At 38.0% G+C, this 26600-nt stretch overlaps 5 protein-coding genes and 1 long non-coding RNA gene across 12 annotated transcripts; 1 reads left to right on the top strand and 5 right to left on the bottom strand.

Moving 5' to 3' along the window:
• Positions 1-78: 78 nt before the first annotated feature.
• On the bottom strand, positions 79-2378 carry LOC103866706. The gene has a single exon (XM_009144675.3). It carries the CDS (start codon positions 1978-1980, stop codon positions 382-384), a length of 1599 nt encoding a protein of 532 aa, XP_009142923.1. The 5' UTR covers positions 1981-2378; the 3' UTR covers positions 79-381.
• Positions 2379-2722: 344 nt separating this feature from the next.
• Positions 2723-5468, bottom strand: LOC103866703 (PTI1-like tyrosine-protein kinase 3). Its single transcript, XM_009144671.3, has 5 exons — positions 4961-5468; positions 4521-4710; positions 3378-4165; positions 3214-3300; positions 2723-3135 (listed from the first exon to the last, which is right to left on the bottom strand). Exons 1-5 carry the CDS (start codon positions 4991-4993, stop codon positions 2995-2997), a joined length of 1239 nt encoding a protein of 412 aa, XP_009142919.1. The 5' UTR covers positions 4994-5468; the 3' UTR covers positions 2723-2994.
• Positions 5469-5632: 164 nt separating this feature from the next.
• LOC103866705 lies at positions 5633-7721 on the bottom strand. 2 transcript variants are annotated; one of them, XM_009144672.3, is made up of 8 exons: positions 7548-7721; positions 7002-7243; positions 6854-6933; positions 6498-6772; positions 6356-6424; positions 6187-6245; positions 5979-6080; positions 5633-5892 (listed from the first exon to the last, which is right to left on the bottom strand). In XM_009144672.3, exons 2-8 carry the CDS (start codon positions 7210-7212, stop codon positions 5789-5791), a joined length of 900 nt encoding a protein of 299 aa, XP_009142920.1. In that variant the 5' UTR covers positions 7213-7243; positions 7548-7721; the 3' UTR covers positions 5633-5788. The 2 variants fall into 2 exon arrangements, with proteins under 2 accessions (XP_009142920.1, XP_009142921.1); XM_009144673.3 differs by having other exon boundaries at positions 7002-7240; positions 7548-7689.
• A 135-nt stretch (positions 7722-7856) lies between these two features.
• LOC103866701 (clathrin interactor EPSIN 2) lies at positions 7857-13335 on the bottom strand. 4 transcript variants are annotated; one of them, XM_009144670.2, is made up of 14 exons: positions 13090-13335; positions 12574-12690; positions 12414-12465; positions 12091-12170; positions 11927-12005; positions 11737-11820; positions 11508-11653; positions 10941-11255; positions 10736-10777; positions 10526-10624; positions 10209-10453; positions 9803-10017; positions 8818-9715; positions 7857-8730 (listed from the first exon to the last, which is right to left on the bottom strand). In XM_009144670.2, exons 2-14 carry the CDS (start codon positions 12606-12608, stop codon positions 8225-8227), a joined length of 2796 nt encoding a protein of 931 aa, XP_009142918.1. In that variant the 5' UTR covers positions 12609-12690; positions 13090-13335; the 3' UTR covers positions 7857-8224. The 4 variants fall into 4 exon arrangements, with proteins under 4 accessions (XP_009142918.1, XP_033148289.1, XP_033148290.1 ...); XM_033292398.1 differs by having other exon boundaries at positions 12574-12675; positions 13086-13326; XM_033292399.1 differs by having other exon boundaries at positions 12574-12688; positions 13094-13314.
• Positions 13336-14517: 1182 nt separating this feature from the next.
• On the bottom strand, positions 14518-18697 carry LOC103866700 (extensin-2). The gene is made up of 3 exons (XM_009144668.3): positions 17288-18697; positions 14960-16932; positions 14518-14872 (listed from the first exon to the last, which is right to left on the bottom strand). The coding sequence occupies exons 1-2, from the start codon at positions 18567-18569 to the stop codon at positions 14996-14998; spliced, it is 3219 nt and encodes a 1072-aa protein (XP_009142916.2). The 5' UTR covers positions 18570-18697; the 3' UTR covers positions 14518-14872; positions 14960-14995.
• A 250-nt stretch (positions 18698-18947) lies between these two features.
• Positions 18948-21367, top strand: LOC117134274. 3 transcript variants are annotated; one of them, XR_004458510.1, is made up of 5 exons: positions 18948-20091; positions 20245-20325; positions 20416-20544; positions 20643-20768; positions 20934-21367. It is a non-coding gene; the product is annotated as an uncharacterized LOC117134274 (long non-coding RNA). The 3 variants fall into 3 exon arrangements; XR_004458511.1 differs by having other exon boundaries at positions 20237-20325; XR_004458509.1 differs by having other exon boundaries at positions 18948-20325.
• The last annotated feature ends 5233 nt before the right edge of the window (positions 21368-26600 follow it).

The following is a 26600-nucleotide window of genomic DNA, read 5'->3' as shown; positions in this document are numbered from 1 at the left end:
GTTTCGAACCATAACAATTGAGTTTTTAAGTTTTTATCATTTGTTTCTTTTTCTCTTCAAAATATGGTTTTGTTCGAAATATGGTAATTGTTCTATAATAATGTCTGAGTTTTAAGATTTGTTTTTATATCCGACCTATAGACCCGACACATTGTATATAATCCAGTTGAGATTTAATGAAAAAATTGTTGATTAAAAATCTGATATAACCCGGTAAAAACTCAAAAACTCACTATTAACATGCGATCTGATACTATTGATCCGATAAAACATAAAATATCTGATAATATTTTTTTAAAAAAATTGATACAACGTTTATGAGAAAAGTGCAATTTTCATTAAGTGTATAATTTGGGAATGATCATCTTTTAATAGTATTGATTAGATACAACGTTTACAAATATAACGAACCAAATTTGGTTTGAAATTTAAATAATTAAGCGTCAAGTTCCTCACCCTCTGACTAAGACCCTGCATTGCGTTATGCACCCCGTTGTTTCCTCTCCTAGTCACTTCCAGAGACGCCTCACGCAAGTTCTGAACCCCTCGACCAAGTTTTGCGATCGAAGGAGCTGAAGGAAGAGTCACAGCTGCACATTCAATCCTCTCTTCACAGTAGATCAACCCGGAAAAACTTGCAAGACCGGCTCCAAACACAACCATCGGCAAGGCACCCATAGGTTTCGCTAGCCTCCTATTCCGCATCATCATCGCGTAGAATGCAGCTCTCATGGACTCTAAGCTAGTACCTTCAGCAGAAGTTAAAATATACTGTGTCACTCCTCTGATTCTCTCGGCGGATAACGCTGAGGGATACACCATTTTGGTAAATGCCGATGCCTTGCGTGTCAAGAAACGGTTCAAGAACCTGGAGGACTTGGATAGTGTTAAAGCTCCACCAACAGCCACCACCGGTTTTATCTTTGAATCAGAGTCCTGCACCGTATGCTCGGTCGACATAGCTTTGACTTCTTGAGGAACACGAGTCCTCCAGTGCCTCCTAAGGCCTGCGAGGTTACCCGCGTCTATGACCGCTACTATACTCTTAAACTTCTTAGCCTGACTACGAAGATCATCTGCCATAAGTGCATAAGCTTTGTCATCAGAAGATAGCTTCGAAAACTGAACTTCGCCCCCTAGGTTCCTGATGTTGTTTAGCCGACCACCTTTGTTCAAAGCAATTCTAAGACCTTCAACCGCAAGCCTGAAGAGGTAAACTTCAGAGAGAGCCTCTGCATCAACGGCTTCGCCGTTATTCACATCAGACAACATCTTTGTGGCAGTGTCTAGAGCTTTCCTCATAGCTGGGAGATCGTTAAAGATGTTATGAAGCTCAACGAGTAAGTTATAAACGGAGAGAGCAAACGGTGGAACCTCAGATTCAATCTCATTACTGAGGTGAGTAATATGTGAAGATAAGAGTCGCTGCATCGGTGACCGTTGATCATTGCTTATCTGAAACCTTGTGGAGCCTAAAGGAGATTTAGTCAGACCATCCATAAGAAAAGGAGATTCAAGTACCATAAACGTTGAACCAATCTCCTCAGCAACCCTTTTAGCAGCCAATAGAGGTCCATTAAAACATTTCCCAAAAATCTCCTTTATAACCAAGTTCCTTGCAACGCTTTGGTACTTTTCTTTGCTGAGACTCTCGTCTTTAAGACAACGTGCAAGAACTTTAAAAGCTGACGTTGGGATTGAGCCCTCCTCATCATCTTCTCCAAAGGGTGAAGGGTTCACCTGAGCCACAACAGCATCAGGACGGAGTTCACGTATAAGACACTCGGCGTCAGTAGCAGATCTCTGAGATAAGTTCTGAACAGAGAGTAAGTAGATGGTGGAATCATGCTCAGGGACTTTGATTGCAAACACAAAGGCTTTGGTACTCTCAGGCACGTCAAGTCTCTGAACAAGCTCCTTTGATTCTCTCAGGTCACTACCAACCGTTGAAAAGGGCAATAGATTTCGCAGACTATCCATTGCAAAAACCCTTTTCTCTTCTTCTTCTCTCGAACCTAGAGGTTGAGTAAAGAAACAGCACTTAGATGAAGTGACCAAAGAGTTTAAAGAGAAAAAAATGGAAGAGACCAAAGAGTTTAGAAAAAAAAAAATGGAAGAGACCAAAGAGTTCTTGCCCAAACGGCTATTATACTATTTTAAGAAGTGGTCTGTGTCTTATTCGATAAAGGAGTACAACAAAACAAAAGGTTGAACTTGGAGAAGAAGCATAACTTGAAGAAGACGCAAAACTATATAGCAAATAAATCAACATAAGTTCATGGTCCAACATAAGTTTGACCAGAATAAAAAAAAAATCGTTTATGGGTTAACATCACATAAATAGTACATAACAATGTGCATTTTTTTAATGATTCACACAACTATCTTATGTTTTATGGCATCGGTAATACTATATGGAATAATATACTTCTCAATTGGTGATAATAGAATATGTGTTTCCAAAAAAAAATATATACTTCCCAATTAATTATAAGCTTTCGTAACCCGCATGACATGTCATCCTGACTAAAGCTTCATAACTTCATTGCCACTCATTCTCAAACCTTATTGGTTTGTCACAGTCACCACCACGTGTCTGTGTAAGAAAGTACATAAAAAAAAATTATTTTTCTTTATTAATTTTCTAAACAACCAGCTCTCAATGTCTTATATTTGCTTTGACACCAATTTTTCAATTTCTAGTAACAAAATAAAACAAATGTGGACAAATATGTGTCATAATCAAAACTTTAACAGGATGTTTGTTAATCAAATGACAGAGGTTACTGAAACATATTTACTCTCTAGTATAGTGTCTTGGATGATTCTTTTAAAAGAACATAAAAGCTATGTATAATTATGATTTTGTATAAAGTCACTGATTCAGAAGTCTTAAGTCCATCTCCATCAACTTTTCTCACTATCTCCTCCTTCACATTCCGTCGGTAAACCCTGTGGCCATGAATGAATCAACTTGCATCAACCAAGAAAAACTCAAGTTTGAGCGCTTCGAGCAGCAGCAGAAGCTGTCCCTGAAGAAGACCTCAAGAGTGGTTGAAGAGCTTTCACTACAATGCTCATGTTTGGCCTAAACTCTGATTCGTATTGCACACACAAAGCTGCAACCGCTGCAAGCTGTTTTTTACCATTAAAACACACACATGTTAGCTTGAAGTAGTGCCTCACTGGACTTATATAAAATGAATTAATAACCTTTGCAACAGCTTTAGGAGGATACTCTCCTTTGAGTTTTGGATCAACACATTGCTTCACTTTGTCTTCACTCAGCCTTGGAGTTGCCTGAATATAATATTATAATTCACATTAAAAGTTGTATATAGCCAAGAATGGATTTAAGTAATTTAAAGTTAACTTACCCAAGTGACAAGACTTTGCTGACCACGTGGCATTGTATGATCAACCGGTTTTCTCCCGGTTAGTAGCTCCAATAGCACAACTCCAAAACTGTAAACATCACTCTTCTGTGTCAACTGCCCTGTCATTGCGTACTCTGGTGCGTGATAGCCAAACGTCCCCAAGACTCTAGTGGAATGAAGACGAGCAGCCATATCAGGAGCTTGATTTGAAAGATTGAAATCAGCAACCTTGGCTTTGAAATCTTCGAAAAGAAGCACGTTGCTTGAACGAATGTCTCTGTGTATAACAGGAGGTTGAACTTTCTCGTGTAAGTACTCTAACCCTTTAGCTGCATCAACCGCAACTCTGACTCGTTGCATCCACTCGAGTGTTGGACCTGGTTGTGCTCCTTGTACTCCCTTTCTTCCGTGTAAGACGTCGTGTAAGGAACCCATTGTGGCAAACTCATAAGCAAGGACACGAAGGTTTCCTTCAACACAATAACCAAGAAGCTGAACAAAGTTGTCGTTCTTTAGCCTTGAAAACTTTGAGACCTGAGTCAAGAACTCGACGTTTGTCTCTGGTTCTGATGAATTATCGAGCTTCTTCACAGCCACGGCCTTGCCATCATTAAAGTTTGCGTAGTAGACTCTTCCATAGGATCCTTCTCCTATCAAAGCCTTTGATCCAAAGTTCTCAGTCTTTTCTTTGAGCTCAGACAATGACATTGCAGGGACGTCAATAGTAGTAGGCTCCTTCATGACGGAAGGAGGCTTCATAGGAGCTGGTGGTTTCTTATTGTTACGTCCTACACAAGCAAAGAGTATTAATAGCAGATAGATTCCTTGGGCAGAAAGCAATAACAATCAAACAGAGAAAAGAATAAACAAAAGGTACTTAACTTGTGCAACAAGCAATGATTAAAGAAGGACTAAGAATATCTAAATGAATAGGTTTCATCAATCACAAAAGTAGTTGAAGAAAAAGCTACTTAACAATATTGATAGGAGATTGAGTTCTTAGACAGCAAGCAATAAGAAAAACATGGACAAAAGCTACTTAACTTGTGCAACAAGCAATGATTAAAGGAGGGAGAAAAATATCTAATTGAATAGGTTTCATCAATCATACTTGTAGTTGAAGAAAGAGAGATGCTGATATACCGTAGTCTTGGTAGCGTGTAGGAGGGGTTTTGGATCGGTTATGTTCAGATGAAGGGTGGTTAGATTCTTGTACATGACATGAACAACACAACCATCTACGCATCCTCCCTTTCTTGCCTATATCAATATCGTCTACAGATCTTGGTTTATCCAACCGAACAAACCGGCTGGTCGGTGAACGATCATTGGCCTGAAAGTTACATCAAAAGCAATAAAGAGGACTCTACCATCAAATCAACAACATTTGTCTCTATTCATCAACAACAACAGCAATAAAGAGGCAAATTAGGTTTGTTTTATGTTTCTTGATCAACATTATGCAAACAACAAGACAAAGCTGGTTTTATAATTCTGTTGAACAACATTGACCTAAACGTTAACACCTTTACATGATCTACCAAGACATTTTTGATGAATCAAAGCTGGTTTTGGGTATTTACCTTTTGGCCACGACGATGAAAATCACGATCCATGCGGCAAAAAATGCAAATAGAAACACGAGCAGTAAACTAGAGAGGAAGAATCAAAATGAGAGGCAAGAGATGGAGAAATATAGGAACCCCAAAATAACTAAAGGAACAAAGAAAGAAGAAGAGAGAAGCACAAAAGATAAAAAGGAATAGAGAAAGAGGGAAACAAAGAAAAAAAAAACAGCTAAGAAAACGTCAAAAGGAAGCGATAGAGGGAGGCACATACACATGTTCAAGAATAGAACCAACATCCCAAATATGGGAGAATATTATATTTGTAATAAAATAAATAAGAAACTTTGAAGCAAAGTCTCTCTCCGTCTTTTATTTATTCTTTTGTGGCAGGGCAAGTACTTGGTGAAGTTCTTGGGACAGAACAGGAAGTAAGATGATGATGATGCTTGATTCTGGAATAGAAGAGTGATGGGGCATGGAAGGTTCTTGAAGCTGTGGAGGATGGTGAGGATATTATGAAGAAGAGATGAAGATGATTCTGATAGTGGTGAGGATGTAATATAAAGAGAGAGGAATAAGACTGGAGTGAAGAGGTCTAGACTTCTGCAGTTAGGTTACAAGATTAGAGAAGACTTTTTTAGACTTTTTTAGACTTTTTTTAAATTCTGAAGTCAAAGACATTATCAGTCACCAAGATCGATTCCTCTGTTTTATAAATTCCTACTAATAAACATTAGCATATCAACATGAAACAGTATAATATATAGTAGCTAATGTTAGGTACATCAGGAAAGCTTTCAAGTAAAAATCTTGCTGAGACTAGGATGCTTCGTTTCAGCATCATCAACGTTGAAGAACGTTGTCTCTTGAAGTAAACTTGTCTCCATGTAATGTTATTTTCCAGCAGTCGAGTTGGATGATGAAGACAGAAGGCTTCTTTGGTACAACTGAATCACATTGATTACAAAATACTAAGCTAAAGAGATTATGACAATTTTTCGCAAATAATGTGGTGAAAAGCTAATCAAGTTACCTCTAAGTTTATCATCTCTTGTGATTATTCCAAATGTTTGAGATGTCTCACGGATCATTATCCCTTGTACACCAGTGAATGATTCAATCTTGCACTCAGCAACTGCCCCAAGTAAAAACAGATTGCTCTAATTAGAAGAAACAACTTACAAACGTTATAGAGAAGTGGATTTCTGAAAGTGGGAGCTAAAAGAACATATGATTATTACCAAACATGAAGGCACCATGAAGATCTGCTGATAGAAGACTTGAGGTTAACTGAGCCTTCCTGCAATTAAAAAAAACAAAGATAGATTGTCTAAGAATGGTCACAAACCTACATTACACCTAAAGCACAATGCCTAAACGAATAAGTAGGTAATCAGATAAGAAGCTTACCCGGTCACCTTGATGAGTTTCATCATGTAACTTTCCCACATACCATGCATTGGCTTATACAAATCAAACCTGCACTCCAAAACACAACCGTATCCGAGTCAGTTCAATCTCTCTATGGAAGCAATAAAATTATAGGACTCACTTTTGGAGATGTTGAGGTAAATTCAAAGCGCCAGATTTCTTGAGTCGCTTCATAGACATACGCGTTTTAGAACGTTTTGAGTTCACCAGCGATGCTTTTTTAGAACCGGAGGAGGATGAAGAGGAACGTGACTGTACGAAATTATCAAGGAGGATGTAGTTGTTCTCCTCCACCTTCTTCTCGTTTTTACCTTGCAAGTACTTTTGAGCAGAGTCACCGCTTCGGAGGAGAGTATGCAAGACCTTGTCAGCTATATTTTTCTTTCCACTAGACAACTAAAATAACAAAAACACAAACTGAGCAACAACCATATCTCAAAACTCATACAGAAGAAGACAGTGGTTTGATCTCTCTACCTTAACATTGGTTGCCAGCAACTTCTCATCAACGGGATGAGAGAGTTTTGTATACGCAGCAAAACCATCATCCTGGGGATCTACAAAGCCAAACTTTCAATCAATGTCACAGTCCATTATAAAGTGAATCGATCAAAAAGAAACAAACCTTTTGTGATTGGTTTCTTTGTAGGAGGAGTAGGAAGTGAATGAGGTTTATGTGGTTCTTTAGAAGAGACATCAGAAGCTCTCTTCTTGTCTTTCTCATTCTTTTGTTGTTGTTGCTGCTGTTGACGAAGCTGATCTTTTTGAAGCCGTTGCTGGATGGCATCCATTGAACGTTTTCTCGGATCATGAACAACCGTCTCTGTAGCCGCCATTGCAAGCCAGATGAAAACACTAACCTAGCTTCTGTCAATAAACAAGAAAAGAAATTTGATTAATAATTATCATTCCTTTTCAAACTCTAAAGACAAGAACAGCATACGGGAAGCACAAATCTTTCTACAAAGTTCATCACTTTGAGCTTGTGATGTTAAGAAAGCTCAGTTTTTTTGTGTGTGTGTATGTAATTACTAATCTAGAAAGCTCAATTAACTATCAACATGAAAGAGAAGAAACTTAATGCAGAATCTGATTCAACACAAGTTCAGGTCTTAACCAAAAGACTAGCAAAACTAATAACGAACAAAAAAAACACGAAACTGAAATTAACCTTAGTGATGGACGGAGAAAGTGAGACCGTAGATTCAAGGCGAGCTACTGACGTGAGTTTAAATCGGTCGGAAGAAAAGAGAGAGAAACGAAAACAAAGTTTTGTTTTGTTTTGTTTTTTATGATGTCGGCCGATGAACAAGAGATCTCTCTATTGAAGAAGAAAAGGAGATGATCACGTGAACCCTAATAAACTCACGTGACATGCTTTAACTGTCTTTTTGGTCGTGGTTTAAAAGATAAAATTCGGATAAAAACGTAAACCGAAATCTAATTGGATAAAGAATACTGTCAATAAACATGTAATAATAAAAAAACAGAGAAAATATTTTATTTGTCCCGTGCATGGATTACAAATATTCAATACGTGAAAAGCAAAAAAAAAATGTAATAAGAATTTTATATGCAAATAACAAAAAGGGCAGACCCGAGGGAGGTCTGCCACTATCTCACCGGTACAAGTTTCACAACAAAGCCCTCTCAAATTACGTTCATACTAAGAAAAAAAAGGAGAAAAAGAATGATGAGTGAAGAAGATCAAGGCAAAAGAACATTGTAGAACAATCCGAGTAACCTGGAGTACTTCCGTGAACCGGCTGGCCAATCCAACTAATATCTCATGTAAGGTTCTTGATTTTAAAAGTGGAGTCTAGTGTGGTTATGTTTGGCTTTTTGGTCTTACCGGTACCCACCACCATATTGTTGTTGTTGAGGATTGTAACCGCCTTGACCCATCATCGGATTATAGTTGTTGTTGTTGTTGCCTGGCATGATCTGACCAGGGACCATCCCTTGGTTTTGTGGTTGCATCTGATAGCCTTGGCCATATCCTCCTCCCATGTTCATCCCTGGTCCCATTCCCATACCCATGGATTGGTTTTGGTTCATGTTCATGCCTGGTCCCATTCCCATACCCATAGGTTGGTTTTGGTTCATACCTCCATATCCACCAACACCCATCCCCACGCCGCCCATGGGCATGCCAGCGCCTACCATTGGATTTGGTGGAGGTCTCATAGAATTTGCACCAGCACGCCCTAAGCCAGTGCCGGATCCCATTGCTTTGCCCATGTTGATAGTCGATGTTGTTGCTGCTGGTGCGTTTGTCGGTTTCTCTAGCCGTTTCTCCCTCCTGTTGATCGCCTCGAAGTCAACTCCTATGTCTGCCAATGGATTTGTTTTAGCTGCACATAAAAGGAAAAAGAAGATGTTAGAAAGTTTGCGTTTGCTCAAAACTGGAGGAATTTTGTTGTGGCGGAGATCTATCTTACGTCCAGATATGTTGAAGTTAACAAGCCCCCTGCTCAACGTGTCTGCCCAGATTGATGATTTTGGCTCAAACTTTTTCTGAGGCTGAGGAACAACCTCAATCGCTCCTGTTAAAGGTGTGAGATCCGGTTGAGATGAAGATGACGACAAGGAGTTTGTTCGCGCAGGTTGTGAAAACATGTCTCCCATGAAATTGTTGTTCCCTTGCATAGTAACAGGTCCGGATTGAGTTCTTTGCGGACCATGGGAAGGCGGCATTCCATGACCTTGGTGTGCCACGAACTGACCAGCTGGTCCACTGGGGTTAGAGTAAGGAGTCTGGGAGCTCGATGAAGTTACTGCTCCAGGATTGTAATTAGCTGAGCCAGGCTGGTGCATGAAGCCTCCACTGTGATACGGCGTGGCTCCAGTCATATTTTGTGAATGAGGAGGAACCATGTTATATGGTTGTACAGCTTGTCCAAATGGAGTTTGTCCAGGCATGTTTGGAGCTGTCGTTACAGGCTGAGGGTGATATCCCTCGTACATGTTGTTTCCACTGGGAGGAAACTGAGATGTTGGTGCTGGGGCACCCGATTGTTGTGGGAGTGAAGCTGGAGGACCAGATGGTGGGAGAATGCCGGCAAGAATATCAATATCACTTGTAAACTGCTCTTGAGGAAAACTTGGTGAGTTTGATGGAGGTTGCACATTCTGAGCAGCAGTTTCAGGATTGGCAACAGCAGAAAATGAATCCTCAAAGCCAAAGTTATGAGCAGCAGTATCCGTATGTGAGGCCTCCGAGGTGAAGGCTGGTGGTGTTGGCTGGAAAGGAGCTCCAAAGCTTTGCTGCGGGTTTGAGTCGGTGTCCGTAGAAGTGAAGGCTTTGAAAGGAGACTCACCAAATGGGTCATCGAAGGGCTGTACATGGGAGAAGATTTTAGTCAACAATGTTAAAAAGAAAAAAGAGGCATCTCCGAGTACAACTGCTTAAGCTTGTGTCAATACCTGAGATGTAGAAAACGATGGAGCATTTGATTGTTCGTGGGTTTCAACAGATGCAGAATCAGCAGGTACAATGGCCAATGCATTTGATGAAAATACGTCTGCAAGGGAGTCAAGTAAGTCCATCTCGACACTGTTTGAGGTGGGAGGAGCAGATGTAGAAGCCACTGTCGGAGGAGCTGAAACACCGTCTGCAGATGCATATTCTGGAGGGGCAGCTGGAAAAGAAAAGAAACACAGCGTTCACCCTTAGAACAAGTAGAGAGGCTAATGTACATAACAAACCAAACTAACAATAAAAAATTAATCTCTATCGAGCAGAGGAGTTTAAAAGGCAAAGAAGCTAAGGAAATTCAAAAGATCTAACAAACTAGAAATTGAAGAACCGCAAACGTCGAGAACTCTGTACCTGCAAACCCACCGCGTGGATCAAATTCATCAAAAGCCTCAAATTTCTGCGGAGAAGATTCAGTAACAAAACCAGCAGAGTTATTGTCTGTGTTGCTTCCAGCAGGAGGAGAAGCAGCCCCTGGGGCAGCAACTTGTGGGGGCGGAGGAGAAGCAGCAGCTTGTGGGGCAGGAGGAGAAGCAGCTTGTGGTGCAAGAGGAGAAGCAGCTCCAGGAGCAGCAACTTGTGGGGTTTCTCCACCATCCCTGGAATAAGAAGATTCATCAGAACAAATAAAACCAAGGTAGCTCTGAATCTACATGGCAGAGAACTGGCACCTTTCACTATATACAGGGCTCCGTGATTCACTGACAGCTTCTTCATAACTAGGTGGAGCACCAATATTTTGCTCTGAAAACTTTCTCTGGAGCGACCCTCTATCATATATAGAATCCCGAAGGAATGTGATATGAGTTGACATAAATACAGAGAACTTAATACAATAAGAAAAAGGCTCAAACTTCAGCATAAAATACATCAGAAATTACCTCCCATCCTGAGAATTGTCATCAGCTCGAGCATTACTACCCCTACACGATAAAGAAGAATGTCTTATGTATATATGGAACTAGATTAAAAAGATGCTGGAAACATGCTTTTTGACATCAAGGACTGCTAAGTTACTAAATTGTGTTGATTGAATCTCAAAATAATTCCCTACGTCTAAAGGCAAGCTTAAACTTATCAACATACCGTGATGAAGAATGGCCATCATCCTCAAACGTCCGTTCCCTATCTGAACTCCTACCCCGTGATCCCTGTGGGAAGTTATCAACACTTCTGCTCCTTCCCCTGTAATCATCTTCCCTATTACCATCTCTCCCATACCGGTCTTCAGAGTCTCTGGAATGGCGATCTCCATCACGACTGTTTCTATCATCATCCCTGTAACCATATTCTCTTTCTCTCCCATAACTACTTCGCTCGTCATCCCGGGATCCGTAATCATATCTGTCCCCATATCCTCCTGAAGGCTTATACATCCCACCTGGTGCTGAGCTGCGATACCTGTTGTAAAAATAATGTCGGTTGATAAGTTCAGGTCATGAAACATATTTTACTGAATCCAAAGACATGTAATTTTAAATTCAAAGTGAGAAATTAATAAGACTTTTAAATTCCATAAATTGATAACTACTAGGAGACATAATAACAGTTGTAAGGCCACCAGCAACCAGAAAACAAACAAGTGCCCCGCAAGACCAACACAGAGAGGAAGCTCCAGCAATTCGAAAAAGATAAAAAATACAAGATACTTACTTATCTCTGTTAGCAGCAGCCTTCTCTCTGACCTCAGCGATTCTTTCTTTGTCATTAACCAACGCCACCAGGCTCTGTGATTTCTTTCTAACATTGCTTCCTTGGTCTCTACCACCGGAATCAATATACTGAAAATTGGACAGTGTCTACCAAATGGAAAATGGATGTCAGATAGTCAACTACTGAGATATAGCACAAAGAAATGTCAATGCTAAATATTGAGATATACCGAGATTTGATATGCACGCTCTCTAATCTCTTCTATAACACGTTCTGAACCATGGCCTACCATGTACTCCAAAACTGTCAAAGCCTGAAGTGGATAGAAGAGGTAAACCAACAGCAAATCGCTTCATTCACCGCTACAACAATATAAACAGGAAACTAGACAACAAGGGCAAGGCAATTATATTCTTTACCTTATAGACGTGCCGCCAGTTCTTCCCAGTGTCGCTAAGTCGTTTCCATATGACCCCCATGATCAGTTGGTATTCATGGCTGCAAGAGAATCAACATTTCTGTCAACACTGTGTAATATCATAACTACAGCAAAATAGAACACATGGAAGGTGGTTGTAGTTACTAGTTTCTTGAAGCTTGCGCAAGATCAGCAAGAAGAGATCCATGAGGACCCCATGGCTCATTGCTAGTAGCATCTAGAACCTGAAGAGGAAAAAGGATAGGTTAGAAACTATGTTATACATCTCGCTTTAAATTTTATATACTCGCTAGATGAAGAATGCTACAAAGATAAGCTTATCTATTTAAAGTTTTAAACTTGTAGGAAAAATAAATAAAGAAACTGATCTACACAACCAAAAAGATCAGAAAACAGCACCTAAAATCGCAGTTACAGAAGAATTTCAATTAAGACAAAAACAGAGAAGAAGCGAGTATCCTTTATACCTTCTGTTCTATTCCAGGGACTTTAAGAACTTTCTTGTTGACCTCTCTCTTGCTAAAAAAAAGAAACAGAACATAGATTAATGAAAAAAAAAAGAACAAACCACACCAAGGATTGGCCTTGGGAAGATCAATTCAAAATTCCAGGCATTAGTATTCTTACAGGTCTCTGACAGTTTGACCGAAGACTTTCTTCATCTCCGTATACGTGCTCCAGGAACAAACAAAAATGCGTTAAACACCCTCTACCAAGTTTGTTGAAAAACTTGAATGATCAAACCTTTGTTTCAAACAAGACGTAGCAAAAATGTAAAACAAAAGTTCAATTCACAATGAATATACAAAAAAGGATGTTGATAAGAAGATGAATCCAATAAATAACACCACAGCCGTAAGAGATAACTACGAATCAATGAGCAAAAATGATCGATTGCTTAGATTCAAACCTAAACATTAATCAAAGGAAGCGAAAAAAAACGCCACCTGGCAATCAAATGATTAGAACAACTATTCAAAATCGATAATCCGGGATACTACATAGCCTCAATTCAAATCAGAATCGATCAGTTTACACGAAGATTGACATTCGGAAATGCACAGCTTCCACAGATCTTTCGCAAATTCAAAAAAGGGAAAACACAGATCTAACGAAATCGAAAAACAGCTAGATCGTACGTACGTTCGTAGAGAAATGTAATCGTGGACAAGGATCGGATCGCGGATCTGCGAGGCACGGAGAAGACGAAGACGAAGAAGAATCAACGCGTTGTGGCCTCTCTATCTCTATCGCTTTCTGAAGGTGGAGAGATGGTATCTTCTCTTCCTCCTCCTTCCTGCGTTTTTAGCTTTTTTTTTATTTTTTTTATAGCACTTTTGATTCTCTCTGAATTTTCGGCAGGGAGGAAAATTCAATAGATATATAAATAAATAAATTTAGAAGAAAAAAAAAAGTAAATACTGATTTGGAAAAGTAAAATAATAATAAGACAACACGGAGAATATCAAGGGCTATAATCACATTCACAGCTGTTTCTTCTTCATTTTCGTTGTTGTTTAATTTGAGATTAACACAATTATTACTTTGGTCTGAGCACGTTTTTATAAGTGAGATTTCATTTATTTATTAAAATAAAGTTTGTCTTTCTTTCTCGAAACTTCAATACATTTCGTTAGCTCATACATATTTTGAAAAATCAAAGGTTATGCTTATTTCTTTTTTGTAAGAAACAGTGATGACATTTTTGTCTAAGATCAAGCTATTTAATTTAAACCATGTCCATAATTTCATTACCGTTGATACCAAGAACAAAATTTATGTGACTGGATTTAAATTTATAGATGATAATTGCCAAAGTAGGAATGGATAAGATATTTGAGATATGCTATTTGATTTAAAATCTGAATTTGAAAAATAGGATATCCAAAATTTCTAAATTTGAATAACTAGATTTTAAATATTATAGTATCTAATGCGAATTTATATATGCTTATATATATTAAAATATCACAAAATATAAATTTTATTATTTTAGGTAATTTCCTCATTTTCTTTATTTTTAACTATTTTGAGAAAGTTTGGACTGGATCCAAATTTTGATATATTTTTAAAAAATTATAATTATAGGATATAATATTGGATTAGTATGTAAATAAAAACATGTTCCCACACCAAAAAATGACGGTGACAAAAAAAACACGAACGCAAATACGTTTACTCAATGGGCCTCAAATAAGCTATTGCTATCCCAAAGCCCAAATTACAACCACTAATATTTGATATCAACTCATTTCAAAATTTTGTATTTAGTTTTATTGAAATGAACTTTTGAAATTTTCATCAGACTTAAATTGTTAATCCGGTGTTTGTTTCTCAATTATCAATATAGACAAAAACAGGTCGAAATTAGTTGAACGAAAGTGATTCTCTTACTAACTATATAACAAAATTAATTAATGAGCCAATAAGATTGCAAAGATGTTACTTCCACTTTCCAGCGTTTGAAGCAACGATAACTTTCTGCCCAGCTCAGAAGAATGTCTTTTAACTTTTGTCTTCCGAACTATGTTTCAAAAATAGAAAAATATCATTAAATCAAGCAAGCTTAAGAAAGAAGAAACTGAGCATTTTTTATTTGCTAACCACTCTCTCATTACATTAATGAAAAACATATATGTATAGAAAATGTATGCACAACAAATAAATTACGAAACCCGACTTAACAACAAAAACGGAACAAATAAGTGTATGATACGATCTAAAGGGGTCTTGGAAACAATTTGACTTGATGAAGACACGAAGATGATGCACAAGTGGAAGATGAGCGAAATTGAAGAAGAGGAAGTGATGTGGATCATTGTTAGAGATGTCTTGTTCCTGGTTTCCATGCAACGATCCTTATTTGGTTCACTTCTTCTCATCTTTGACTTTGACCCTTCCTTTATTTGATTTTTTAAAAGAAAACCTGTGAAGAAGAAACTGAGATTTTAGAATAAAGTCATATTGAAACGGATATGGAGCATACTTAGAATATTGGAGCCTTGGGACTTACTTGAATAATGGGGAAACTTGGTTGAATTTGACGAGCCTAGTAATGGGTAGGAGGTGGGGGAGAAGCGTAGATGTAGACGGGAGGTGGGGGAGATTTTACTGGTGGTGGTGGAGAGTTGTAGTAGTATGGTGGTGGTGGAGATTTCACTGGAGGAGGTGGTGAATGGTAGTAATATGGTGGTGGTGGGGATTTCACTGGAGGGGGAGGTGAATGGTAGTAATATGGTGGTGGTGGAGATTTGACTGGAGGGGGAGGTGAATGGTAGTAATATGGTGGTGGTGGAGATTTCACCGGAGGAGGAGGTGAGTGGTAATAATATGGTGGTGGTGGAGATTTCACCGGAGGAGGTGGTGAGTGGTAATAATATGGAGGTGGAGGAGATTTGACGGGTGGGGGTGGTGAGTGGTAATAATATGGTGGTGGTGGGGATTTCACCGGAGGAGGAGGTGAGTGGTAGTAATAAGGAGGTGGAGGCGACTTCACTGGAGGAGGTGGAGAGTGGTAATAGTACGGTGGCGGAGGAGATTTTACTGGTGGAGGAGGTGAGTGATAGTAGTATGGTGGAGGAGGAGATTTCACCGGAGGAGGTGGTGAATGGTAATAGTACGGTGGTGGTAGAGATTTCACCGGAGGAGGTGGGGAGTGGTAATAGTATGGTGGTGGCGGAGATTTTACCGGTGGGGGTGGAGAATGGTAGTAGTACGGTGGTGGTGGGGATTTCACTGGTGGAGGTGGGGAGTGATAGTAATATGGTGGTGGGGGTGATTTTACCGGAGGGGGTGGTGAGTGGTAGTAGTATGGAGGTGGGGGGGATTTCACGGGAGGAGGTGGAGAGTGGTAATAATATGGTGGTGGTGGTGATTTTACTGGAGGAGGTGGGGAGTGATAATAGTAAGGTGGCGGAGGAGACTTCACTGGAGGAGGTGGGGAGTGATAGTAGTATGGGGGGGGAGGAGATTTTACTGGAGGTGGTGGTGAATGGTAATAGTATGGTGGTGGAGGAGACTTCACCAGAGGAGGTGGTGAATGATAGTAGTATGGTGGTGGTGGAGATTTAACCGGTGGTGGTGGTGAGTGGTAGTAATAAGGAGGTGGAGGGGATTTTACTGGTGGTGGTGGAGAATGGTAGTAGTATGGTGTAGGAGTGTGAGTTGGAGGTGGTGGTGACTTGTAGACGTAGGTCGGAGTGGGTGGAGGTGGTGACTTATAGACATATGTAGGGGTTGGTGGAGGTGGTGACTTGTAGACATAAGTCGGAGTAGGAGGTGGTGGAGACTTGTAAATGTATGTCGGAGTCGGAGGTGGTGGTGACTTGTAAACATAAGTCGGGGTTGGTGGCGGTGGAGATTTATAGACATAGGTTGGCGTAGGTGGAGGAGGCGACTTGTAGACGTAAGTTGGAGTCGGCGGTGGTGGTGATTTGTATACGTAAGTTGGAGTTGGTGGTGGAGGAGACTTGTATACGTATGTTGGGGTAGGAGGAGGAGGCGATTTGTAGACATATGTTGGGGTTGGAGGAGGCGGCGACTTGTAGACGTAAGTCGGAGTTGGTGGTGGTGGAGATTTGTAGACATAGGTTGGAGCCGGTGGTGGTGGTGACTTGTAGTAGTAAACCGGAGATGGTGGTGGTGGCGATTTGTAGTAGTAAGGAGGATGGTAAGGAGCTGGTTTGTGGCATTCTCCGTAAGGTTTCTTAGGTGCATAAGCAAAGGACTTGGCATAGAGCACAACCTCGTACTTTGTCTTTGATTTCACATGAAGCTTTGCACCTTTGTTACCCATATGGTAGCTTGTAGGAATGTTACACGGTGAGCCTTTAGGCGGCGCGTGAAGCTTGGCCGTGCAAACTTCGCCACCGTATTTACGGTAGTTGTATCCCTTAACGGTGATTGCATATTTACCGTTGATTTTGGTCTTTCCGTATGCCTTCACTATCTTGTCACCGGCCTTACAAGTCACTTCTACAACAGCACCTATATGACAAAAAAAAATCAAATTATTTAAATTTTAAATATCAGTTTATGTCCTTTTAGTTGGGTATCTACTAAATTGATTTTGCTTGTTCGATCTCATTGGATTGTATAAGTCAATAACAGATTCTTGTCTTTTTCTTGACTTTATCGTTTGCGTTTCTCCACTAATAAATAATATAGACTACATGCAATGCAAGTATGCAACTACCACTTTACAATACATATATGCTAGTTTTTTAAATCCTTTAAGCCTGTAATCATCCTATAATCATCAAGATAACAATTCTGTCTAAATAATTAATAAACCTGTTAAGATTAAGACATTAATTATTGAACACGTGGAAAACTTAAGTACCTTTGAGATGCTTCTTATCGTGGGACTTTTTGGGGTAAGTCCAGTCATAACATCTGTAACAATACACTTTACCTACAACTTTGAAGACAAGTGGATGTGGGTGTGGGTGTGGGTGAGGATGAGGGTACGACACAGGAGGTGGTGGTGATGAGTAGTAGTATGGTGGCGAGTACGACTTTGGTGGTGGTGGAGGAGATGAGTAGTGGTATGGTGGAGGGTAAGATTTTGGTGGTGGTGGGGATGAGTAATAGTAAGGTGGAGGTGGTGATTTCACTGGAGGAGGAGGAGAGTGATAATAATATGGTGGAGGTGGTGATTTTACCGGAGGAGGAGGAGAATGGTAATAATATGGTGGAGGTGGTGACTTTACCGGTGGTGGTGGAGAATGGTAATAATATGGTGGTGGTGGGGATTTGACCGGTGGTGGTGGAGAGTGATAGTAGTATGGTGGTGGTGGAGATTTAACCGGAGGAGGAGGAGAGTGGTAGTAATACGGTGGTGGTGGAGACTTCACCGGAGGAGGGGGAGAGTGGTAGTAGTATGGTGGTGGAGGAGACTTGACCGGAGGAGGTGGAGAGTGATAGTAGTACGGTGGTGGAGGAGACTTGACCGGAGGAGGCGGAGAGTGATAGTAGTACGGTGGTGGTGGAGACTTGACCGGAGGAGGTGGAGAGTGGTAGTAGTATGGTGGCGGTGGAGACTTGACCGGAGGAGGTGGAGAGTGGTAGTAGTATGGAGGTGGTGGAGATTTAACCGGTGGTGGTGGAGAATGGTAGTAATATGGTGGTGGTGGAGATTTAACCGGTGGTGGTGGAGAATGATAATAGTAAGGAGGAGGAGGCGATTTCACCGGTGGTGGTGGTGAGTGATAGTAGTACGGTGGTGGTGGAGACTTAATCGGAGGTGGAGGAGAGTGATATACATAAGGAGGGGGAGGAGATTTCACGGGTGGTGGTGGAGAGTGGTAATAATAAGGTGGTGGAGGAGACTTCACTGGAGGAGGAGGAGAGTGGTATACATAAGGAGGGGGAGGGGATTTCACCGGCGGCGGCGGTGAATGATAGTAATACGGTGGTGGAGGAGACTTAACCGGAGGGGGAGGAGATTTGTATTCATAAGGAGGTGGAGGAGATTTAACCGGAGGCGGTGGAGATTTATATTCATAGGGTGGTGGAGGAGAACTATAATAGTAAGGTTCGGTAGCTATTGCCGAGCCAACGAGTAATGCCAACATGGCAACTACCCATTGACCTCTGGCCTGACTCCATGCCGGAGTCGCCATTGTTTCACCGGATAAATTTCACCGGATGCTAAGGCTTTGTTCTCCAAATTATTAATGAAAGAAAATGTTGGAGAACTGTTTAACGTTTGAAGAATATGAAGAAGAAGAAGTGATTGATTGTGTTTCTGCATGGAGAAGATTGTTTTATAGTGAAAAATTAGTCATTAGGTGGGCTTTGTTAGGGGACCGATTCAATATCTTACGTCTCTTTTCTCCATATAGTTTTGTTATTTTAATTTCGCTATTAGCTGGCAATTATTGGTTTTGTTAGATGTATAATTTTTTTTAAATGATCAGGAAATTTCCACTGTCTTTATAACTAATCTCCAACCTCTTGATTGAAATAAGCCAAACTAATTCTAATAGATAATAGTAAATATTGGTAAGACATTCTTTAAATAAATGCTACTATTGGATGCGTGTTAAGCTATGTTAATCACAATGACATCTACACCAATATTCGATATTATATTTCATTTTCTATCGACATTTTGGACAATGTTAAAATTAAGTAAATTTTACAGAATGAAAAGAAAACTATAAAGTACGTAAAATATGATTACACGACAAACAGATTGAACTTGTTGGTCCGCGGAATTTATGGGAAGAGGACCACAAGTTTTCTGATCATGAGCATATTACAGTATGGCGCTAGAGCGTTCCTAACTTTTTCAAAGTCATACAAATGGAAGTTACAGAAAATACTGTTACGTGTTACACTTACACATATACAGAAAAAAAAACTTACTGCCACACCATGTATAGAAAAGGATGGTTATAAGCAAGTAAAGTCAAATGTCCTAAAATGGCTGACACAAGAATCCTTCAACATCAATAGGAAGACAACTGTTTTTGAAGATGAAACAGAGTTATGATACCAAGTTCAGTTAAACTAAACTACAATAGATAACAAACTAACAACAAAGACTTTGATTTGTGATATAAAAGAAATGTGATGCGAGGTCGCGTGTTGTGACTCGGTTCGTCGACTCGCTTCACAAATCACACTTCTCGATCGTGCTATCCTACTATATAAAAGAGACTAAATTGGAGTTCTCTAAACACTGCCATATGGTCACAAATATTCCTAGCCAATTAAATTGCCATATCATCAAGGACTCGTCTTGAAAAAAAAATTAAGTTAGCTGCCCAGCCCATTTAAACCATTACATAGCCCAATATGTTAATATGATAAGAGACGGTTCAGGTTATATCCCTTTATCGATCCCGTGTCTCTGAAAATCACTCATCCTCCCTAACCCTAAGCGCCGTCTCAGACCCTTTGTCGATTCTCTTCCTCTCCCCCACCTTCCTAAACGCTCCCAGTTAATCTCCTTTATCAAGCGTACAAAGAATCTTCGTAACTGTCTTCAGATGCTGCTGTTGCGCAATGCCTTCGACGCTCTTCGCCTCGGTCGATCGTCGCAGTTCGTTATCGCTCGGCTTCTCCGTTTTTGGGACTCGGAAAGTATGAAGAACATGGTGAATTCATAGAATCACTCTACTTATCCTTGATGAGAAGGTATTGTAACACGAAGCATCTTATTTTATTTTTTATCTTAATTTTGTTTTCGAATAGCCCCAATGATTTAAATCGTCTAACTGTATCTGTTTGCCATGCTGCATAAAGTAAGATATGTAGCTTGAAATTTGAGGGAATGTTTTAGTATTACAGGACCTCCTATAGTCTCAAAGAGACTGATGTGGCTGTATTGGAATCTTGACCCATAAGGTGATGATTACTCTTTACGCACAGGTTTGTTTCAATTTTTGGGTTGGTTACGCATATTTGCCTTTGTGTAAGGTTGCGAATTTCTTCTAAATATTATTTTCTTATTGTTAACAGATGGTGATACCATGCATAGTTTGATCAAACTCCGTTTAGGTTTTCTTTAGGGAAACAAATGAAGGTAAAAAGCCAAGAGCAGAAACTAGCTGTGCCGGAACCAGCATTGATCAAGGACCTTGATTCAAGGTGTGTTAACACGAAACTCATAAAACTGAATTGGAATCAAGTAGCATTTATTTTGTACATATTAATTCACTTAGGTGCTGTAAATGGTTTTATTGTAGGAAGAGAGAATATCCTTTTTGAGCAATGGCTCGATTGATCAAGGAGAAACAGTGTTTTTCTAAAGCAATGGGTACTGAAAACCTCCCCTTAAGTTGCATTAAAGAAGCCATCATCATTGATGAAAGGTGTTGTGTTTTGCTTTAAAAGAGTCACATTTCTGTTCGAACAACATATCCAAGATTTAGTTGTACGCAAGTGTTGGTTATTTTTCTCTTTTAAAAAAACTCTAGGTTATAGTCTCTCTTTAAGCGAATTCTCTAAAGCATTTTTGATTTGTTGACTGTCAGCAGGAAAGAGCCTGCTATATTGATGACGATTGTGATCACAGAGAAAGACACAAAGAAATTTGAGCTTGGATTCAGCAGGTGGTGGTAGCCAACAAGATGATACAATCGTTGAGAGATGTAACCCATTGAGAGGAGAGATATAAGAAGCTCATGATTTGGTTTAAAAGATGAGATATAAGAAGCTCGTGATTTGGTTTAACAGATGACATATATAAGAGTTGAGGTTAAGTAGAAATGTTAACCTTTGTGTTACGGTCATTTGTTTGTCTTTTTCTGTCTCTGCAATACAAACAGCTTTTACTCTGTTGTTTTTCCTTTTGGTTTCAGTTTGAAGCAAAAGCTATGAATCTGTCATTTGTGTCATCTGAGATTAGACTTTTTGTTTGTAATTGATTATTGTTTCTTTGGCAGCAAACAAAGCCTTGGATTTTAAAGCTTCTCTTTGCAATTAAAAAGAAAGGTAAAAACCTGTTTAAACAAAAGTAAAGCCAAACATTGGCTAAGGTTGCTCTGTACTTGCCAAAGCCTGTTTTTAGCCATGGTCAATTATATGTGGCACTCTCAAGAGTGACCACACCAAAAGGACTAAATATTTTAGACATTACAACACCAAAAGGACTAAAGATATGGTAGCTTGGCAAACACCATCGCTAATATCGTCTACAGTGAAGTTTTCAATGGCTTGCCACAAACAACAGATATGTCACACGACCTTCACTTCTCTGTTCAACAAAACTATATACAATAAGCATTGTCTCAAACATTTAGCTCCCAGTTGACTTTCCTTATTGCAGGTTTAGAAGAATACCATGAGATTCCCGAATAATTCCTTACCTCAATTCAAAATTCCTAACCAGGCAAATCAAATTTTGCAACAGGAAGGGGCCTTCTCAGACGGTCGTCTCAAGCTCGAAGAGAACAAAGCTTTTCTATTTCAACACAAAACATGGCCCAATTTCTGAAAAAAATAATGGACTTAGATTTTATTTATTTCAACGTTAAACCTATATGGCCCAACTAAATATTGCATAAAATTGTGTTATCCTAAACCAAAAAAATATATTTTGGTGGTCCTTTTGCCAATGCATCTGATATATGATTTTTTCTACTTGACGATTTTGTAAAACAAGCAAAGCAATTTTATATGGCCCACCACTTCATATTCTGGACCACAACAACTATATTGTAAAAGAAGTTATGATCATTTATCAATTTTACCAAGCTAAGACGATCACGTTAAATACTATCCAAGCAAAACCTCTAAAATATAATAGTTGTGCTACAGAAATTCGTGCAAGTGCTCCAGCCTCTAATGCAGAAGATACTATCACCAAATACGAACTGCCCCAAAAGATAGCATCACCATTGGAATTACAAACCATCAATCCTGCATTGACGATATCCTCCACAACATTTCCTACAACATTTTAAAAGTATTATAACACATCTAATTATCAACAACCCCGCGCTTGCGCGGGGACTCCGCCCCTAGTATAATTAAAAAATAACAATTTACAGCGTCGTCTAATCCGTCGTAAACAAGTATCTATTACATTATCCACATATCAAATTCATTTTATTTTTGGACCGATGAAACTACTGTACATACTATTTATTCAACTCCAAACATCCATATATGTGTACATAACGACATATAAGTATAGAAGTGCATGTGAAATCTCAATTATGAGAATGATAGCATGTGAATTAAATTGAGTGGCATTGCAGCTTTTCTCTTGGTCGTGATTGGAATGCTAATATTTAGGGTAAATATTGTAAATTAACTAATAACATAAACACTGTGTTCAAGAAAAAAAAAACTAATAACATAAACAAAAGAATTTAATATTTTTTACTCATGCCTTTATGATGCATTATTTAGGGCTAGGATGGTAATAAGAAATAACTCAAACAAAATAATTATTTTGGCACATCCCATGTTAACTACACGAACTACCACCACATATGTGAAGAAATGAAAAGATTATCACATGAGAATTACATCTCCCTGTATATTTATTGCAGCTGGAAATTTGAGCTAAATCAAATTATTTTATTAGTTGGCAATCGGGATTTGAATTTTCTCAAAGTGATTTAAGTATAGTTGGTCACATGTAGACGTCTTAAATGGTAAAAGTTTTGAATTTTCACATGTCTCATAAACTAATATAGGTTTCAGTATGAAATTCTACTACTAACAAAAAAAAATTATAACAAATTTTAAAATGCTGCTGTAACACACACACACATAGGTTTCTGTATATACAAGACAAGAAAAGATGTAGGCTATAAATATTAAATCGTGCAAAGAAACAATAATTTTATGTCGTGAAAAGGGTAGTATAATGATTTATGTTACCCAAAGAAGATGCAGAAAAATTGTACTTAATTTTTTTTATCCCGCTTCTTGAGTCGTTTACTACTATTTTAAACTTGTATTTTTGAAACTCTCAGATTTTGAACTGCCCATCAGTTATTATAAATTTCTCCTTGTAGAAATCATATTTTATATCATATGCTGCAAACTTTTTAAACAAAAATTCTATCGCCTGGTCAATTAGTTAGAGCTCATATAGCTAGATCCAATTAATGATTTTAGATAATATTTATTTGATGGTGCAATTTTAGATAAAAATTTGACCGCATCCGGCCTATGTTGGTGTTTTGAACAAATTACGTTATTGTTTTTTATCTACTGTACTTTCTTAACTTTTTTTTTTGTTTGATTTCTTAACTTTATAGAAAATTACTTTAAGCAAAAAAGAAATTATAGAGAATTACTACCCTGTAGTTTCTGCGACCAATTAACACTTAAAATAATTCTAGGACCCTAGTCATTAATCAAAGGCGTGCCACGACAGAACTCTAGTGGGACGTACTAAATCAAAAGTAGTTTTGGAATTTGGTAGTGTGTATCTAAAAACTATCTTTGCAATAACAATGGGTTTCTTTTTTCAAGAAAAATAAAAATAACAATGGGTTTAAATTACTTGAGTTTTATGTAGATGTATGTAAAAGTACCAGTTGCAAAAATCTTCAAAATTGGTTAATCCGTACTCGGAAATTTTTGTTTGTCGTAATTATATTGTGACAAGTTTTATGGAATTCAAGTTTGATGCCAAAATCGAATAAGTGTGAGGAATATATACTCGGTGGTAGTTGCCTTAGATATTGAATCGTTTAATGATGTGTTAACGTATCAATATGATAAAATTTAATTGAAGTTTATAGTTATTCTTTTTTTCTCAAAAAAAAAAGATTTTTTTTTTTGACAGCAAAATAAAGTGTGGCTGCTGGGATTACATTGATTTATTTTTTGCACAGAAAAAAATACTTTTATAACAGAAACATGAATATAATAATATTATTGCTTCAAGAACGAATACTACAACCAAAACCCTAAAAGACAAAGGAATCATTAAAATAAAATAAAACTAAGTAAGCACCACATGTATGTAACGTAATATTAATTCTCCTCTCGTTAGTGAGGGTTTCAATTAAAAAAGTTAAAACTATCTTATTCATATCAAATAGTGTCTGCTATACTTTTACAAAGCAATGATTAGCTTTAATTAGTTTTTATTTAAAATGACTATGAAGTCCATATACAATAATTACTATTATATAAAAGTGATAGGACAAGATAATTTTATGTCAATGTCCAAAGAAAAAAAGAGATAATTATAAGTCTTTAAATTTTCATTCAATAACATAAATTGAGGTGCTAATTAGAATGCATTTTGAAACTTAATAGGATGGAGACGTCTCCATGCCACTGTATAATCAAAATTTTGAAGCAGTTTATGGTTTTGTAAGGTAAATTGTTAAACGATACTTGTTGTCTATATTGGAATTTCAAAAACCATGCACTATATACATATATTCATACATACATTTTTGATAAACAGTTAAGATACTTACATCTTCACATATTTGTAAATAAAATTTCCCTAAGACACATATGGGTGTACAAATGCGGATATCTATTCAAGTTAGAAGATATAAAAACATGATTAAAACTATAAATTATAGACAGTACTATAAAATAGGAAATTGTCAAGGTTTTCATATGATTAAATTTGAAGTCGCCTCGTCTCTTAATCAGCGGCGGACACTTGACAATATTCTGTAATCAAAAACTAATTGACAATGAGTACTATTACTATAAAATTCATGCTGCAACAATTAGGTTTTAACAGTCGTTAATTAGTAAATAGTAATCAACATACTGATTTGCTAATTTTCCCCTGTTGATCTCCAACGCGAAATGATTCCAAACTATATATTTTGACGTACACGTAATGATGTTCAGCGCATAAATGATTCGATTATGTATGGATATGCCACTAGATTAGTTAATTAAACCAAATGTCACTTACGTACTTACCATTATCTATGTTATTCAAGCAATTTTAACTAGTCGTAAAACGCAACACAGACGATTCGGTTATCCAAAGAGATAAACAAAGAGAAAAAGTACATCTTATAAGTTAGCTAATTTTCACCAACACTTTCTGAGCTTGAATAAAATAAATCAACATCATAACAAACTTGAAAGTCGACCGATGATTACATTATATACATGCACGGACAGATTAACTAACAACATTATCTATATATAATTGTAATGTGTTGGCTTACCTTAGTCACATATTACAATGATATATATATATAATTCGCATTAGTAAACTACAGTAGAGTTATTGAGGTTTTTCGTGATAGACTTGTAGTCTTGTTTCTTGGTACTGTTAAGTTAATAGTTTAGTTAATATACTATCGTTTTAGTTGTAAATAATGCGATAAAACCAGAAAAGTTCTTTTAACTAGATTTCACCAAACATATTTTTACTACACGTTACCTCACAATTTTACATGTTGTAGAATTTGTTTTATATTTAGCTAAATTTTATTTAGGAAACGAACCCAAAAAATCATATTAGAGTAAACTTTATTCTGAGAAGTAAAGCTGAACTTATAAAGGAACCAAAACCGGAGATATATATGTGCACTAAGAAAAAAGAAAATTGGCCCCAGAACTTGAAAAAATCCTACAAGTTCAGATATTAAGCTTCTGTTGAAGCACGCAAAAATACGTTTTATATAATACTACGAGAAATAGAAAAACAAGACCTCACAAAGTCTACCCCCCCCCCCCCCCCCCCCCCCCCCCCCCTCCGAAGTCTTTTTCACTAGAATTTTTTAAATAAAATTAACAAATAGAATGCTATTTTAAAATGCAAAGGTGGCAAGTTGGCAACAAATATGTATCGACAATCAGTAAAAAAACAAATTGTTGGAATTTTTGTGGTCAACCACAACCAGTTTTGTGAAAGACAGGTACACTTTGATACTTACTTCCACATTGCTTAATTATAACATCACATGGCCGCATTTCGGTCAAGTCGTACTTGAGGCCACCGTCTTAACGGTAACGGGGTTACTTCCTTTGGCTGACTTGACTTTTTGTTGCCATAATCGCCAAGCAATCAACAGCCACCAATTATAAGTTTATTCAGGTTTCCAAATATCCTTTGATCACTTGTATCACTTAGATTTTTAACCCCATAAGCAGATTAATCTTAAATTTACATATTATGAAAGAATCAGTAATGGTAAACAATCATTTAGTAGAAGCTACTCCCAAAATCGAATAATTGTATAGAAAATTAT

This window comes from Brassica rapa, chromosome A05 (genome assembly GCF_000309985.2).
Source record: "Brassica rapa cultivar Chiifu-401-42 chromosome A05, CAAS_Brap_v3.01, whole genome shotgun sequence".
NCBI classification, from domain to species: domain Eukaryota; kingdom Viridiplantae; phylum Streptophyta; class Magnoliopsida; order Brassicales; family Brassicaceae; genus Brassica; species Brassica rapa.
This window is presented reverse-complemented; position numbering and strand designations above follow the sequence as displayed.

Coding starts and splice junctions, on each gene's coding strand:
- LOC103866700 (XM_009144668.3), bottom strand. CDS start 18,569: ATGGCGACTCCGGCATGGAGTCAGGCCAGAGGTCAATGGGTAGTTGCC. Junction 16,933..17,287: donor CGATAAGAAGCATCTCAAAG/GTACTTAAGTTT, acceptor TTTGTCATATAG/GTGCTGTTGTAGAAGTGACT.
- LOC103866701 (XM_009144670.2), bottom strand. CDS start 12,608: ATGAAGAAAGTCTTCGGTCAAACTGTCAGAGACCT. Junction 11,821..11,926: donor ACTGGCGGCACGTCTATAAG/GTAAAGAATATA, acceptor TATCCACTTCAG/GCTTTGACAGTTTTGGAGTA. Junction 10,454..10,525: donor AGCCCTGTATATAGTGAAAG/GTGCCAGTTCTC, acceptor TTCTTATTCCAG/GGATGGTGGAGAAACCCCAC.
- LOC103866706 (XM_009144675.3), bottom strand. CDS start 1,980: ATGGATAGTCTGCGAAATCTATTGCCCTTTTCAACGGTTGGTAGTGAC.
- LOC103866705 (XM_009144672.3), bottom strand. CDS start 7,212: ATGGCGGCTACAGAGACGGTTGTTCATGATCCGAGAAAACGTTCAATG. Junction 6,934..7,001: donor AAAGAAACCAATCACAAAAG/GTTTGTTTCTTT, acceptor TTGGCTTTGTAG/ATCCCCAGGATGATGGTTTT. Junction 6,246..6,355: donor AAACTCATCAAGGTGACCGG/GTAAGCTTCTTA, acceptor TTTTAATTGCAG/GAAGGCTCAGTTAACCTCAA.
- LOC103866703 (XM_009144671.3), bottom strand. CDS start 4,993: ATGGATCGTGATTTTCATCGTCGTGGCCAAAAG. Junction 4,166..4,520: donor TACACGCTACCAAGACTACG/GTATATCAGCAT, acceptor TTGCTTGTGTAG/GACGTAACAATAAGAAACCA. Junction 3,301..3,377: donor AGCAAAGTCTTGTCACTTGG/GTAAGTTAACTT, acceptor TATTATATTCAG/GCAACTCCAAGGCTGAGTGA.